Source organism: Sus scrofa, chromosome 8 (genome assembly GCF_000003025.6).
Source record: "Sus scrofa isolate TJ Tabasco breed Duroc chromosome 8, Sscrofa11.1, whole genome shotgun sequence".
Classification (NCBI taxonomy): domain Eukaryota; kingdom Metazoa; phylum Chordata; class Mammalia; order Artiodactyla; family Suidae; genus Sus; species Sus scrofa.
This window is the reverse complement of record NC_010450.4, coordinates 37436586-37454380: the sequence shown is the minus strand read 5'-3', so window position 1 is coordinate 37454380 and position 17795 is coordinate 37436586. Positions and strand designations below refer to the sequence as shown.

Below are 17795 nucleotides of genomic sequence, written 5' to 3'. Positions count from 1 at the left end.
TTCTTCCATGGAGGGAAGTAACAGAAGATCCAAAAGGTAGGCAGGGGTCCATTTTGAAGGTTCAGTCCTACTGCCATATCTAGGAGTAGGGTTTTCATTCCATAGAAAATGGCAAATCAATAAAGGTTCACAGAAGGATCAAATCCTATTTCTCCTTGTTGGGTTGCAGGCTAGTTAGGAATAGGAATGACCAACAAACCAATGGAAAGTTATTGAAATAATTCAGGGGAGGAATGAAGACAGAATAAAGGCAGTAGCAAAAAAGATAGATGAAAGGAGATTAAATCAAGGCATATTTGGATACTAGATACAACCAAGTATGATGACTTATTCCACGCAAAGGAATCACCAAGGATGACACTATTGTTTCTGATTTGTATGATGAATGGTGCCTTTTACCATGACCCCAATTTTAGGAGCAACTGCTTGCATCACAGGGAATAAATTTACTTAGGAAAGTTTTTATTTTAAGTGGGATATAATAATTGAAGAGCTCCAGCAGTTTTGACTGTTCTGAGCTGAAGTTCATAAGGAGAAATTTAAAGTTGAAAGTCCTAGATACACAGAGGGCCGTTGACACCAGGCAGAGAAATGAGATCCTTTAGGAAAAAGATTTCAGAGTGATAGAGAAATAAAAGAAGACTCAAAAGGAAATGTTAGATAAATCAAGAAAAAAGGGAATTTCAAAACAGGAGTCATCATTGTTAAAAAAAAAACAAAACAGCCGCAAAGGGGTCATGTCTATGGTATGTGGTTATTAGGATGTTTGTTATTATGCTACTAGATCAAATTGTTGATGGGGAGAGTGAAGAAGAAAGCAAATTGTCCAGTGAATCAAGGAATGATTGGGAATTGAAGTACAGTACTTCATGACATTTAATTATGAAAGGATTAAAAGGGTAAACGTGGCCACTGCAAGGGAAGGTACGTCAAAGCACAGAAAGGATGAAAGAACTGGACATGCACACAGCCTGCAAGGAAGAAGTGCACAGAGAGGCAAAGTTGAAGGGAGAGGACAGAGTCGGGGGCATTGGTGGAGGCTATGGAGACGCAACGTGGGAGAGAATTAGGAATATAGGTGAAAGGATTACTGTTTTAAGGAAGGGAGTTACCTCTTCATGTAAAGTCAGAAGAAAGCAGGAGATGATGTGGATGATATAAGAAGGCACTGAGGTACATAATTCGTGCTTAATGGCCTCCTCTTTTTCTATGAAGGAAGCTAAAAGGAAATTTGCCAAGAACTTATGAACGTAGGGAGCAGACAGACTTGAATGTTAGGGTTAAGGATTTTATCTTTCTCTCAAACCTAAGAAGTAGGATCCCTCAGAGGCACACCATTTATTTACATTGGAACAGAGGGCAAATGAAGCCAATTTCATAAATGAATCAACTTCACTTTTCCCAATTTGGAGTCCATACTAGGATTTTATTTTCAAACAGCTCATTTCACCAACAGCTAGCTAGCTCAGGTCAAGAAACATATACTGGTCTGTATTTATGCCAGTTATCAGTTTAGGCATTAAGAATACAGAAGGAACTAAGATAGGGTCACCACCTTAAAGAAGTTATGGTCAACAGCTGCAAAAGAGATACTCCTAAGGGAGAGATGTGCATAGACTAGTATGGAAGCAAAGAGCTGGTACATTTAGCTCTGGAAGAAGTGAGTCCTGCAGGATGATCTAGAGTGAGTTGGAGAACAAAGGTAGGACAATAAGCATCTCAGGTAGAGAATTTATGCTGAGGGTCTAAGCACAGTGACATAGGGTGTGGGTGAGCGTGGAGTGCGAAAAAAAGGACCAGCTAATTGATAGTGTTCACTGCCAGTTTTAACTAGCTTTAAAAATTTTTTTAATTGTGGTAGACTCAAAATGAGGCTGTAGGAGTTCCTGTCATGGTTCACTGGGTTAAGAACCTGATATAGTATCTGTGAGGATGTGGGTTCGATCCTTGGCCTTGCTCCGTGGGTTAAGGATCTAGTGTTGCCACAAGCTGTGATAGAGGTCACAGATGCAGCTCGGATTTGGTTTTGCCATGGCTGTGGCATAGGCTCAGCTGCAGCTCCAATTGGACCCCTAAGCCCAGGAACTTTCATATGCTGCAGGAGGGGCTGCAAAAAGAAAACAAACAAACAAACAAAAACAAAAAACAAAAAGGCTGTATTTCCTTCTCTAATACAGAATTAAAACTACTAAAAGGAGTTCTTCTACAGCCTAACTGTACTAGAAATTCTTGCATCTGCTTGGCTATTTGTGCTTCTGTATTACTCTCCTGGTCGGGGCAGAGCTCTCATAATCCCAACTTCAGGCAAATTCCTAGACCCATTTTGCTTCTTTAAAAGAGTTCAGTGTCACACAGCTTTGCAACATCAGCATTGAGAAACGTTGGGAAGAATACACTGGCTGTTGTTAACAGTGACTCTACTGGGCTAGGAGTTTGGAGGAAAAAGAGAGGTTAGAATAAAAGGTAGAAAATACAGACTTCTACTTCCTACTTAAATTTAAAGAGAGAAAGAATGGGCTTATGAATAAAATTTTTTTAATCCTCTTTAATATTTTTCCAATAAAACACTAAAATCAATTTATAACAAGCAAATAATGAATAATCATTGGACACAAGAGCAGCTAAGATTTATTGGATACTTTATATTCATCAATTCATTTAATTTTTGTATAAATGTTAGGCAGTTGGTACTCTGACTGTGCTACACCCCACTCTCCCACCTCTTCAAAATGAGAAAAAGCTGGCTCTGACAGGTCAAGTCCCTTGCTCAAGGTCGCACAGTTCCTAAGTAGACCTGGGATTTGCCAGAGTCCAACTCTCAAATACTAGACTTTGCTCCCAGCTACAGCAACTTACTAGTGACCACCAAATAAACATGGTTTAATTGTGTATTAGAATGTGAATTTTAAGAACCAGTGCTTTGGAAAATGTCATGTATAAATACGGTTAGTATCTTAGAAAGCCACTGATACTTAGTCTCATTTCAAGAGTCAAGAAATTCTATGGATATACGAGACAAGTCTAAAATATTAACATTAGTTAGTATTTAACTCCTAACAGCAACAGTATGATTTTTAAAGATCAGAAAACAACCTAAGTTCCGGAGGTGGGGGGATCACGTATTTTATGGTTTTTTGTTTAAGCCTCCAAATCTCTAGGTGCCTACAACATGGCAGGCACTTAAATTTGTTGGGTGATTATAGCTTTATTTTCAACATACTTCTATCATCCTTGAAGCAAATCTTAAAACCTTACAAATGGCTGCCACTTTAAAGGCAATATTAAGAAAAGTTTTCAATAGTTTATTCTAACTTAATTGGAGTATAATAGGGTTTCAATGTTTAATTTCCATACTAGTGCTTATTTCCTTATGATACTTTCCCAAATAAAATCAAGCACCTTGTGAAAGTCCACATACTACAAATAAGAACCAAATTATCTGCTTATGGTAATATGCTTATCCCAAAAGCTTACAAAATTTAATGGGTCATACTTTCAACTTAATTTTATTGAGAAATAATTTGTCGTCTAAAGTAATTTCTTTGTATTTCATAGGAATTTAAGTTAGTACATTAACTTAAATCAATGAGACAAGGTCTTATCGCCCACCTTTATTTCTTTATAATTTGTTCCAAGAACAATGAGGGAGGTCATAATGTAAGTATTATTTCTTCTACAACAACAAACAAAAAGCAAATTACATAGAATATCATGAAAAGACAAAGTTACCTGATTCTATTATGAAATGAAACCATAAAGTAATATCTCAGACTAGATCCTAAGCAGTTGAAGAGGATACTGCATCTCATCCTCAAGATTATATGCAAAACATCGAAAACAAATCCCAACTATGTCTAAAAGGATAACTGAGGAAAGAAAAAATTACCCGTCTCCCATCAGGAAATTTTGGTATTTAAAAAACCATACAGGAGTTCCCATTGTGGCTCAGCAGGTTAAGAACCCAACATAGTACCTGTGAGGATATAGGTTCTGATCCTGGCCTTGCTCTGTGGGTTAAGGATCTGGCATTGCCACCAGCTGCACTGTAGGTCGCAGACATGGCTCAGATTTGGCATTGCTGTGGCTGTGGTATAGGCTGGAAGCTGCAGCTCCAATTCGACCCCTAGCCTGGTAACATCCACATGCTGCAAGTGTGGCCCTAAAAAGAAAAAAAAAAAAAAATCATACAGTGAAAACACTGATTTTTTTTTTAAGGAGTTCGCAAATACTGATTCAAAGACTTGATTATGTGACAAACGTAACTCTAGCTTACAGTTATTATTAACCTCTAATAACCACACTAGCAAACTTTTACTTAGTACTTAGAAAGGGCTAGGTACTGTGCTTACTGGTTTTATACTTTCATTCATAATGAAAGGAACTGGAATTTAGCTTGTTTATATAATCTGCCCAAGGCTACAAAGCTACTAAGTGAGAGAATCAGGGTTAGAACTTTTTAGAAGAACCTAAAAAAGCAAACACACGCACAGTACCAATTCTAAACTAGCACTAAAAATAAGCAATTATTGGTAGTTCCCATTGTGGCTCAGTGGAAATGAACCCAACTAGTATCCATGAGGATGTGGGTTTGATCTCTGGCCTTGCTTGGTGGGTTAAAGGTCTGGTGTTGCTGTGAGCTGTGGTGCAGGTCACAGACACAGCTGTGGCTCCAATTCCTAGACACCTAGCCTGGGAACTTCCATATGCCTCAGGTGTGGCCCAAAAAAAAGCCAAAAAAGAAAAAAAAATTCAGAAATTATTTACTCATAAGAATTTGTATTTAAAAATATATAAGAAGTATTCTCACCATTTGCTAAATTTGGCATTGGGTGAGTAATCTTAAAATTGGTCAAAATATGGATTTTGTTAATCTTATAATCACTGTAAAATCCTATTCTTAGAGCTATTCTTTGAGGGCAGAGACTCTATCACCTTTTTTTTTTTTTTTTTGTCTTTTTGGGGCCCCACCTGTGGGCATATGGAGACTGCCAGGTTAGGGGTTGAATCAGAGTTATAGCTGCTGGCCTAGGCCACAGCCAAAGAATGTCAGATCCAAGCCGTGCCTGTGACCTACACCACAGCTCACAACAATTTGGGATCCTTAATCCACCGAATGAGGCCAGGAATCAAACCTACATCCTCATGGATATTAGTAAGGCTCATTACTACTGAGCTACAACAGCAACGTCCTAAACTAAACTTTTAAACCTGGGTATCATTTGTTCTAACTTGGAAACTAGACATAGAATAGAATCTCTGGTATGACAAATTAAGAATTATTGTCTTATAAAATCTGAGTCTATATCAGAGCACTGAAGTCAACCCAAGAAAGATGCCAAATACTCTGAGATCTCAGAGCGACGGCATCTGTCCAGCAGAGCCTGTGAAGTCATCCCAGAGGCTGAAGCAGGTGCCTACCTTTGGACTGAAAGCTCAGTTTTTTAGCTCTTCACATTTTTCCCCTTGAGTAAATAAGTCAAACTCCTAACTTCAAATCACCTTTAAATGGACTGATGAGTTCAAAATTTCTCTCTACAGCCTTTCCTTCCTTCCAGAACTTCTGTAATACATTCCTATTTGCCCACTGGGCATTTCCACCTGGATGTCTGTCTTGCTATCATTTCCAGTTCATTCTGAGATGAATTTAATGCTGCCTATTCTATCAGTGGTACTTTTATCCTCCAAAAGCTTAAAAAAAAAAAAAAACTTCAAAGTTCACCAAAATTCCATCGTGGTCGTCTTCACAGTATCCCCTTCTATGAATCCCTTCCAGCAGTGCCCTGGATTGACTCGTAGAGGCAGATCTATATAGAAGCCATTCTCATGATCCAAGTGAACCAATACTCCTAGAGCCTAACTTTCACCCCATTACTTCTTTGCTCAAAAGATGGATTCTCAAGGAAAACACTTGAGATGGTTGTTTTATTTTGATTTTGTGGGTCTGCTTCACTGGGCTGTAGGATACCCAGATACTTGGTTAAACATTATTTCTGGGTCTGTGTTTCTGGAAGAGATTAGCATTTGAATGGATGAACTGAGGAAAGCAGATGGCCCTCTCCAGTGGGCACCATCGAATCCGCTGAGGGCCTCAATAGAACAAAAAGGTGAAGGAAGACATGGGTCTGCCCTCAGCACTCCTGGTTCTCCAGCCTTCAGACCTGGACTGGAATCTACACCATTGGCTCTCTGGTCTTCAATCATACTGATGTCCTGGGCCTCCAGCTTGCAGATGGAAGACAGTGGGACTTCTTAGCCTCCATAATCCCATGAGCCAATTCTTTATAACACATCTTCTTCCTACTGATTCTGTTTTTCTGGAAGACTGTCTTCATCCATGTCTAAGGGGGAGCCTGGTAATGAAGTCCCTCTTCACAGCAGGCCTCTGATGCCCTGACTTTATCTTCTCATCACTGCCCCTTTACTTGGTTACTCCCTCAGGCCCAGTTAACATACTCATTGTCCTAAGAAAACTCCCTAAGCCTTTCAAAGTCTGAGGTGAGAAAAAGTGATGCCAAAAACTTGGTTGAAAAGCAGTTCACAGACAACCCACAGGATGGGAGAAAATATCTGCAAACGCAGCAACTGACAAGGGATTAATCTTCATAATATATAAACACCTCCTGCAGCTCAGTACCAAAAAAAATAAACCACATCAAAAAATGGGCAGATGATCTAAACATACAATTCTCAAAGACGACATACAGCTGGCCAAAAAACACATCAAAAGATGTTCGACATCACTAATTATCAGAGAAAGGCAAATCAAAACTACTGTGAGGTATCACCTTACACCAGCCAGAATAGCCATCATCAAAAAGTCTACAAACAATAAATGCTGGAAAGGATGTGGAGAAAAGGGAATCCTCTTACACTGTTGGTGGGAATATAAATTGGTGCAACCACTATGGAAAACAGTATGGAGATTTCTCAAAAAACTTAAAATAGAACTACCATTTGATCCAGCAATCCCACTCCTGGACATCTGTGCAGAGAAAATCATGACTCAAAAAGATGCATGTACTCCAATGTTCATTGAAGCACTATATACAACAGCCATGACAAGGACACACCCTCAATGTCCTTTCACAGAGGAGTGGATAAGGAAGATGTCATAATATACACATTGGAATATTACTCAGCCATAAAAAGCAATGAAATAATGGCATTTCCAGCAACATGGATAGACGTAGAAATTATCATGCTAAATGAAGTTAGTGAGACACAAACATTGTATGCTATCACTTATATGTGGAATTAAAAGAAAGGATACAATGAACTTCTTTGCAGAGAAGAACCTGACTCAGATTTTGAAAAATTTCTGGTTACCAAGGAGACAGGTTGCTGGGGAGGAATGTGCTGAGGGTTTGGGATGGAAATGGTGTAAAACTGGGTTGTGGTGATGTTTGTATAACTATCAGTATAATAAAATTCATTAAGTTAAAAAAAAACAAAAAGAAGAGCAGCTTGCAGATCTAGTCCCAATAATGACTTCTTAGGAAGTAGATACATTTCTCATTAAAGGGTACTCCAGAGAATTCACACTATAAACTTTAATTCATTTTCATAAAAGCCACACAATTAAGGACTTCAATATATTCCTCCCTCTTTGATCTAATAATTCCATTTCTAATTACAATGCAGAAATAATCACAGATCTTCAACACTTTGGTATAGGAACAGTCACTGAAGCATACATTCTCAAAATTATATATGTATGGGACAGTTTTCATATTACCTTAAATTACCTTAGAGTCATAATATAGACAAGGCAGCTATTAAAAATACTTTCTTGAAAGGGTAAAGACATAGGAAATATTTATGGTGTAATATTAGGGTAAAAGAACTAGAATAAAATAATATATTAATAAAATCCCAATTTGGTAAACCATCTCCCACTACCCCCCACCCACAACACACAACATGCGCATGACTTGAAGGAGTACATCACAGCGTTATAAATAGTTGTCTCTGGACATGAGCATTGTGGCATTTGCAAATGTAGTCATTAATACATAGCTCAGTTCAAAACTCACCTTAATGGACTTTATTCTTGGCTACACAGGCGTTCTATTTCATAAACACTGGAAATACCCATCTCCCACTGAGCAAATATGCCCCTGAAAAGACCTCCTATTATGAATGTCCTCTGTTGTTGCTGTAACAGGAAGGATTTTATAGGCTTCCAGCTTTGTACACACCAAAAAAATACACTTCTCCATTTCTCACAATCCCCTTTCCTCTACTGGAAGCTCATCTTCCCTTTATTCATATCCCACCTTGTTTTATGAAAAACATCCATATGAAGAATGAATGAAATGAAAGGAATAAAAACATGTCATTCATATTTTTCAAATCCATCCACTTCTTTTTTTGATTAATTCAGTTTTATTTCTTCATCTTTTTTGTTGTTGTTGTTGTTTGCTTTTTAGGGCCAGACTCTAAAAAGTTTATGGCATATGGAAGTTCCCAGGCTGGGGGTCCTTAACCCACCGCGTGAGGCCAGGGATCGAACCTGAGTCCTCATGGATACTAGTTGAATTCGTTACCACTGAGCCAGGATGGGAACTCCCCTGCCACATCCTCTTCATAATCCCAAATTGCAACACCCAGGATAACGATCTGCTTGCTTTCCTTCTTATGGCTTGAATTTTAACTCTTTCAGTTCCACTTATGCCTAATTATAGAAGTTTTTGCTTTATCAACTCCTGGGTTGACAATGGTTTGTACATTGTTGTTTTCCTATGGTGCTTGAATTAATTTCCCTGTAGGACTTTAATAAATATTAGTTGAAAATACTACCCCAACCACCAAAAGGATCCTGGTCACACCTAAGTGGGGGGTGGGGAGTAACTTTCTGCATGTTTCTAAATGATACATGTGTATTCCCAGTATAGGTCCTGTTAAACTTACCTACTGTAAACTTTGGTGACTAAATTGTTGATCCTTTTGTCAATTTTATATTTTCGGTAATCTTCCAAGCCATCTTTAACTGCAATAATTGTAAGGACAACCACCAGAGGCAGCATGGTAATTTCCTTTTGGAAGGCTTCTACCAAAGGCACCCAGTTCAGGACAACTAGAAACAGGAAATATAAATTGGCGGCTCTGCAACCCAAACACACACAAGGAGGTGTTAACAAATCGTATAAAAGCCTGGAGCAAAAGAGGCAAAATACTAGATGGCATGTTCCTACAAGTTTCTATCTGTTGCTTTCGGCGTCTACAAAACAGAGAGAACTAATAAAATCTAACAAATCTGAATGAACCATTTATTATTGCCGTAGACATGTGGCTTGGACACACTTTAATAAATATGAGGCATGATTTATTGAATATGTAATCATAAGTGTTGGAGTGTGTTGCATAACACATACTATAAAGCATGATAGGAAGTACTATTTTCTTTTTAAAAGTTCAAAAAACTTAAGAGGAAAATCAGAGCTAAGGGGTTAAATTCAGTGTTTAACAAGTTAAAAAACAAAACATCGAAAACCAAGGACCAACCCTCTAACTTTCAGATGTTAATTTGCTTGTTCAAACATTAGGTTCAAACGAGGTTCAGTATAAAAGGAAAATTGTTAGGGTTTATTTTTCCCTGAGATAAACTCTTCTCTTTCTGAAGGACTTTTATGCTATTCAGAACCACTTCTAAGGAAATTCCTCTAATTTATATATTCAAGTATTTCCCGACTGACTCATAAGGTAAATTCAAGCAGCCTCTTTGTTTATAACTTTTTTTTTTTTTAACTGTTCCCAGGACAGGGATTGAATCTGAGCCACAGCTACAACCTATGCTGCAGCTTCAGCAATGCCAGATCCTTTAACCTACTGAGCCAGGCCAGGGACCAAACCTGCACCTTTGCAGGGGTCCGAGGGCTGCAGTCTGGTTCTTAACCCACTCTACCCAACTCCAAGCAGCCTCTTTCCTTAAAAGAAACAAAACCTCCATCTTGCATGCCTCTTTTAATTTTCCTCACATTTTTCCTATGGCCCATGAAACTTCTCAAAATAACCTATACATACTCCTTCCTCACTTCTAATTCCTTTTATGCAGCAATTTTTTTCTTAGCCCTTTTTGCTATTTTTGTGGCCTCAACTATTTCCATGTGAACTGCACCTACATCTACAGTGCTGGACCCTGAACTATTCAATAGCCAGGTTCTAACTCCATCAAGCACACAAGATTGCAAACTCCATACAAGACAGAAACACCCATTGCATCTAAAGCCATTAATTCAACAAACTCACATATGTACTTTAAACCTATCCACTGTTAAATAAATGTATATAGAATTAAAATTGAGAGTGGGAGTTCCCATTGTGGCTCAGTGGTAATGAACCTGAAGAGTATCCATGAGGAGTCGGGTTCAATCCCTGGCCTCGCTCAGTGGGTTAAGGATTTGGTGTTGCCGTGAGCTGTGGTGTAGGTTGCAGACACGGCTCAGAGCCCACAATGCTATGGCTGTGGCGTAGGCTGGCAGCTATCGCTCCCATTTGACACCTGGCCTGAGAACTTCCTTATGCCAGGGTATGCCCTTAAAAGGCAAAAAAAAAAAGGCAAATTGAGACTGGATATATGTGGAATGAATAAGGAATGCTGAGCATGTTTATACTGACGTTAGCCTCTCAAACTCAATATTTATGAAAACAAAATAATCTTCTAGCCAAGCTTCTTTTTTTACTATCTTTCCTTTTTTTCTTAACCTCCTGGTCATCACAACTCAACCTGTTCACATCATCTTTCTACTCCTTTCACTCAGTTCCCTACATCTAGTAAGACTCTATAACATCTATAATTGATTATCCTTCAATCTTCTCATTCCCACATTGTTCTAAATTCAGGTTTGCATCACAGCATATATACAGCATCTTCCTATGTCCTCTCTGCCTTCTATTTGCCTCTAACTGTGTCCATCGCAGAGGACCACTTACCAGGCCTCAGGTAAACCCTCTATGCTGCTGCCATTCTGCCTCTTCTTATGCTCCTTCCTCCATCTGAAATGTGCTTTGCAGACACTTCTGGCTTCAAAATCTCACCCTTCATAATTACGGTCAAATGCCACTTCCCTTCCATTGCTCCAGCTAGTAGGAGTGTTTCTCTTTTTGAGGTTTCCATCCTAGTTGGTAGCACCTTATAACACTCAACACATCCACTGTATCTTTTCACTGTTTCTGTTGTGTGTGTGTGTGTGTTGGGTTTTTTTTAGGGCCACACCAACAGCATAAGGAGGTTCCCAGGCTAGGGGGCTACTCGGAGCTGTAGCTGCCAGCCTACAGCACAGGCACAGCAATGTTCCAGAACCAAGCCGCATCTGCGATCTACACCACAGCTCTCAGCAACACGGGATCCTTAGCCCAATGAGCGAGGCCAGGAATCGAACCCCAGACCTCATGGTTCCTGGTCGGATTTGTTTCTGCTGTGCCACAACAGGAACTCTACTTTTCACTGTTTGGATACAGATCTTTTTTCCCTTGCTAAATATAACTCTGAAAGAAAAGGAGCACCATTTAGCCTTGCATTTCCTTCAATACCTAACATCACAGGAGGGCTTTGATATGTACATATTAAACTGAATTATGTCATTCTTTCACCTAATAATAGCTTACATCTGCATTTGCTTCAGAGCTCCATTTCTGTTACCAAGAAGAAAAAGCTAAAATTACAATTCAGCATGGTAATGGAAAGAACATAAAAGCAAGAGTGACAAGTTTCAAGGCTATAGCCCCTCCCAGGCTTATCACTGGCACGACATTGGCTAAGCCACAATGCCAAATTTAGTTCCCTCTTCTGTAATAAAAAGATAAAAATGGCTTCTCTTGTCACAAGAAAGTATATATATATTGTCTTTTTGCCATTTCTTGGGCTGCTCCTGTGGCATATGGAGGTTCCCAAGCTAGGGTCTAATCGGAGCTGTAGCTGCCGGCCTACACCACAGCCACAGCAAAACGGGATCCAAGCCATGTCTGCCACCTACACCACAGCTCACAGCCATGCCGGATCCTTAACCCACTGAGCAAGGCCAGGGATCAAATCCGCAACCTCATGGTTCCTAGTCGGATTCATTAACCACTGAGCCACGATGGGAACTCCCCAAAAGTATCTTTTTTTAAACTTTTTTTTGTTTTGCTGTTTTTTTTCCCCCAGGGGGGCAGGTATGGCATAGAAAAGTTTCCAGGCTAGGAGTCAAATTGGAGATGTAGCCTATGCCACAGAAACATAGGATCCGAGCCACATCTGCGACCTACACTATAGTTCACAGCAACACTGGATCCTTAAACCACTTTGCAAGGCCAGGGACCGAACCCACACCCTCATGGACACTAACTGGGTTCATTACTGCTGAGCGGGAACTCTGAGAAAGCATCTTATTAATTGTGAAGCGGGAGTTCCCATCATGACACAGTGGAAACGAATATGACTAGTAACCATGAGGTTGCAGGTTCGATCCCTGGCCTTGCTCAGTGGGTTAAGGACCTGGCTTTGCTGTGAGCTGTGGGATAGGCTGGCAGCTACAGGTCTGATTCAGCCCCTAGCCTGGGAACCTCCATATGCCAAGGGGTGGCCCTAAAAAGCAAAAAAGTAAAAAATATTTGTAAAGTGTTACGTGAATGTAAGGGGTCGTCATTCCACAACAGACTCTACCAGAATCGGCAAAGCTAATGTCACAAGCCTTAGGCTGAAGTAACAGGCAGGGTAGAGAAAGAGAAAAATCTTATACATTGACTAGAAATGACGAAGAACACTCTTAAGATTTTGTTTTAAAAAAATAACAGTACCTGTGAAATTGTTCAAATAAATTTCTTGGCACAAAATTCAAAAGCGTGTACTTGGTTGTCCGTATTCGGTTATTCACATAGGTTCCAGAGAACTTTTCGTATTCATCCTTGAAGGGCCGGAGGTGGGGGACAACCACCCGGTGCCTTCCTGCCACTTTGGGGGTCTGAGAGGACTTGCCCCCGCAACCGAGCAGAGAGGAATAGTTGTAGGGTCTCTCATCATCATCCGTGTTTGTACTGCCGATCAGCCGCTGCCAGTGGTATCTGGCCCATTGAAGAGCCTCGGTCATGTCCAAAACACGGGAAGATGCAGGTTGTGCAGCTGATCTGGCAAAAAAAAAACAAAAACAAAGAAAAATGCACTCAAACATACTTAAGTTTCTGGAGTCTCCAAGAATAGTCATTAGAGTAAAATGAAATTTTTTTTCTATCCTAAATAAATGGCCCATGCGCTGGGGGTTTGGGATGGAAAGGCTATAATACTGGGTTGTGATGATCACTATACACCTATAAATGTAATACAATTCATTGAGTAATAAAAAAATAAAAATTCTAAGTAGAAAAATAAACAAACAAGTGAATCAATGACCTAATGATTCAAGGTATGAATGTGAAAGTAAAACTAGTCATTGGAACTTGGTTTTGACCAAATTTTCATGCAAGAGATCATACACCTTCTGCCTCCTGGGCTGATCATCTGATCACCGAAGCAACAAGAGACAGCACCTAAAAGGCCTCTCCACAACTTGAGGCAAATACTTCGGGCTTCATGTGTACAAGTCTCAATTTATCTCATCATCAGTTCTCTCATCCTTGAAATGGAACTGTCACACATGTCGGGAAATTGTTATGAGGATTAAGGGAAAAACCTCTAAATCACCCAGCAGAAAGCCTGATACATGGAGTAAACAGCCAATAAAACCCATTCCTTGCAGATTTTACAAATGGCCACAACTTCTTTCCATCCCTCTAGGCACATCCCTCCACTAGTAATTGGTGAAGTCTTTTTTCTTTTTTTTTACGACCAGACCCTCGACATGCAGAGGTTCCCAGGCTAGAGGTTGAATTGGACCTGTAGCTGCTGGCCTATGCCACAGCATCACGGGATCCAAGCCACGTCTGTGACCTACACCACAGCTCACGGCAACGCTGGATCCTTAACCCACTGAGCGAGGCCAGGGATCCAACCTGTGTCCTCATGGATGCTAGTCAGATTTGTTTCTTCTGAGCCATGATGGGCACTCCAATGAAGGATCCCTTGAATCTAGGCTTGGCCATGCATCTTGCTTTAGCTAATGAAACACGAGGAAACCTGATACAAGCAGGGGCTTGAAAAGTGCTTGCTCATCGTTTCCCACCAACTGCCTCTTTTCCACTCCTCTGGAGAAACCTGTGGCTTCCACAATGTTCCCGAGCCACCTCTGGAACACTCATAACCCACTTAGCAACCATGGCTCCAGTCAAAAGGCAAGAGAGGCCCCTAACACGTGAGTGAGCCCAGGTGACCCAATCTGGAAGAGGGATGAGCTGTCTCAACCAGGCTCAGCCCCAACTGCCAATCCACCAAGTTTTGGGGTGATTTGATATAAAGTAAAAATCTAACTCTTTAGACAATCTTTCATGATTATTTTCAAGTTTTTACTTTTTCAAATAATTCAGCCCTGCCTAGAATGTGAGCTTTTTTAAAAAAGCAAAAGAAAAAGCTAACATTTATTAAGAGCACACTGTATTCCAAGCACTTTGCAAAGCATTTTCTATGTTTTCTCCTAGTATTTACATCAATCTTATGACGCAGTCATTATTTCTATTTTATCAGAGAAAACAGGCTTAGAGAAGTATAGTAACTTGTTGAAATTTATGTAGTTATTAAGTTGATAAAGCTGATTCACATCAAATCTTTCCAATCTTACACTCTACTTTTAACTGTTACTGTGTTTCAAAGTAGCTGGCACTGAGAGTTCCTGCTGTGGCTCAGCAGAAATGAAGTCAACTAGTATCCATGAAGATGTGGGTACAATCCCTGGCCTCGCTCAGTGGGTTAAGGATCCGGTGTTGCTGTGAGCTGTGACGTAGGTTGCGGATGCTGCTCAGATGCCACATTGCTGTGGTTATGCTGCAGGCCGGCAGCTGTAGCTCCGATTAGATCCCTAGGCCTGGGAACCTCCATATGCCATGGGTACAGACCTAAAAAAGGGCTGCAAACAAAACAAAACAAAACAACAAAGTAGCTGGCACTTACTAGAAGTAAGTGGCCCAATAGAAGTTCATCCAGGAGGCTCTAAGCATGTCAGCAAGTGTGTAGAAGGCAAGGTCAGGAGGCCTTGCTTTCTATCCTTGCTTTATCAATGACATTGCATTTACTCAATCATTTAAAATTGGAGTTTGCCCCTGGAGATTCTTATTTGGCAAATCTGTGTGCATCCTGATAATCTGAACTGGTGACAAAACTCCCCTGATGAATCTGATTCCAGTGGTCCACGATGTCATCTGGAGAAAAACCAGATTATGTGCTAGAAACTACACTAGGCTAGGAATATAGGGTTGTTTAAGACCTGGGTCCCCTTCTCCAGGATCTCGGGGTCTAGGCGAGGCAATAGGCATGTAAATATATAAATGCAATCCCAAGTGCAAAATAATGTCCAAGGCACTGAAGTCATCTCGGCAAATTTTTTAAGTTTGCTTCCTTCCTCAGGTTCATTCTAAGTTTATAACAAGTCTACTGCTTATTTTCTCTAAAGTGTTATACTAACCAAAACCTAACAGTTTCCCCTTAAGTACATCAAAATTGTATCCAGCTTTCACAGATAGGAAATTATAGATCATTACCAAGCAGCACTGGAAGATTGGTTCAAACTTACATTCTAGTAATTCTAGTGAAAAGTCAGTATTTTTAATAATCCATTCTAGCTCACACACTTGTTTATTCTACACTGACCCTTAAGCAATCCTAGAGATTACATTTACACAGCATCACTTTATCACTGCATTTACATAAAATAAGTTGAATCACAAAAAATAATCCTGGAGTTCCCATTTTGGCTCAGCAGAAACAAACCTAACTAGGATCCATGAGGATGCAGGTTCCATTCCTTGCCTCACTCAGTAGGTTAAGGATCCAGCATTGCATGAGCTGAGGTGTAGGTCACAGATGTGGCTCACATCCCTTGTTGCTGTGGCTGTGGCACAGACTGGCACCTGTAGCTCCAATTTGACCCCTAACCTGGGAACCTCCATGTGCTGCAGGTGCAGCCCTAAAAAGCAAAATAATAATAGTAATACTAACAGTCTTATAAGACTATCAGCTCTTTAATACTTATGTGATCAAAAGCAAAATAATAAAAACAAATAAAAGGAAAAAATTACTTTTAATGGGAAGAATACAATAGTCTCCAAGTGTGTGTATTTTGTGCCTGGACGTTAGATCCACAATACACAGCATCTACTCTCGGTGAGAGAAAATATCCCAAGTTTTTCCAGGTTTATATTAGTAATGGAAACAAGACCCCCCCCCAAAAAAAAAGTTCTACTCCTATCAGGTTTGTCCTTTGAAGTTTCTTCTCTCAAGTATCTGTTCATAGAGAGCTGAATCAATGTAGACCAATTGGTCAAACAATCCTATCTTTTCATTATAATGTCTTTAAAATCTATCTCTGAAAGAAATTTGTGAAGCCTACTTTTCACTTCAGTACAGCAGACCCTTGAACAATGTGGAGACTAGGGGGCAAACCCTCCTCATAGTAGGTTATCCACCTGTAGTTTGCACTTGACCCTCCACTTGCACGGTTCCTGCACATCTGCAGATTCAACCAACTAGGATTCAGTAACACTGTAAGATTTATGCTGGAAAAACATCCTTGTGTAAGTGGATTCCTGCAGTTCAAACCCACATTGTTCAAGGGTCAACTATATATAAAAACAGCATCTTAACCTATACCTAGTAATGAGAGCTTGAGTTATTCAAATAGTTCTTAACTTATCTGGAAATCTCCCCCAGAATCAGGATGCAAGATGGTGCTTTATCCACGAATCAATATAGAGTAAATTACTTAAGTGTTTTTCATTCATTTCACCCCATCAGTTGGTCATTATGATAAATCTTCTATTTTTCAGAAGTTTGAAATTAGTACAATTTAATATTATTTCTGAAAACTTCAAAAGAAAAGTTTTCATTTGCAATTAGACTCTTATGAAGATAGAGGGGTGTGTTTCCCTCTATGGCCCATGATCTTATACAACACTTGAGATTCTACTTCATTCTTTAAATTTCAGAATACAATTTCTTGAGAACACAAACTTAGAGATGAGTAAAAAGGGAGTTCCCATTGGGCTTATCAGGTTACACACCCAACTAGTATCCATGAGGATGCAGGTTCAATCCCTGGCCCTGCTCAAAGGGTTACGGATCCGGCACTGCTGTGAGCTGTGGTATAGTAGGTCACGGACACGGCTTGGATCTGGTATTGCTGTGGCTGTAGTATAGGCAGGCAGCTGCAGCTCCAATTCAGTCCCTAGCCTGGGAACTTCCATATGCCACAGGTGAAGCCCTAAAAAGAAAAAAAAAAAAAAAAGAAATGAATAAACAAATCTGACCCATGGGAGGTGTCAGGTAATTCATGGTGTATCTAACTAATAACCTCACAGAAGCAATTATCCTTCCTGGGTCACAAAAACAATCAGCTTTTCATTCTACAGACCTCCTCCAAAACCTCCTCTCCCCACTCACTCAGTTTCAAAGAGACCAATCTACGAATGGAGGTCCACCTTCCTCTATGCCTTTTCAGTGTTCTTAAACTTGCATTAGATGCTCTATCCACTCACACGTTGTCTTCCCCCTTCCCCCTTTTCATTCTCAAGGAATTTCAGGGAAGATGGAATGGGGACTGGGCTCCTCAGCATCCTTCTCAGCCACGGAGTCTCTCTTCAGCTCTCTGTTCTACTCTCCAAGGCCACATGCCTTACCATCTCGTAATGACTCCCCCTCCCTTCCACACTTCCACCCTTGCCAGAAAAGTGATTAC

The 17795-nt window shown here is 40.1% G+C and overlaps 1 protein-coding gene across 6 annotated transcripts in view; it reads right to left on the bottom strand.

The window, feature by feature from the left end:
• The window catches only part of ATP10D (ATPase phospholipid transporting 10D (putative)), a 124031-nt gene that overhangs the window by 77327 nt on the left and 28909 nt on the right, over positions 1–17795 (bottom strand). For 4 of the 6 annotated variants that reach the window (XM_021100567.1, XM_021100569.1, XM_021100568.1 and 1 more), the window contains 2 exons: positions 12778–13104; positions 8911–9105 (listed from right to left, as the gene is read on the bottom strand). In XM_021100567.1, the coding sequence (XP_020956226.1) occupies positions 8911–9105; positions 12778–13067 (485 nt within the window). In that variant the 5' untranslated portion in view covers positions 13068–13104. The remainder of the gene's footprint in view (positions 1–8910; positions 9106–12777; positions 13105–17795) is intronic. The other 2 variants (XM_021100565.1, XM_021100566.1) reach the window with 1 other exon arrangement.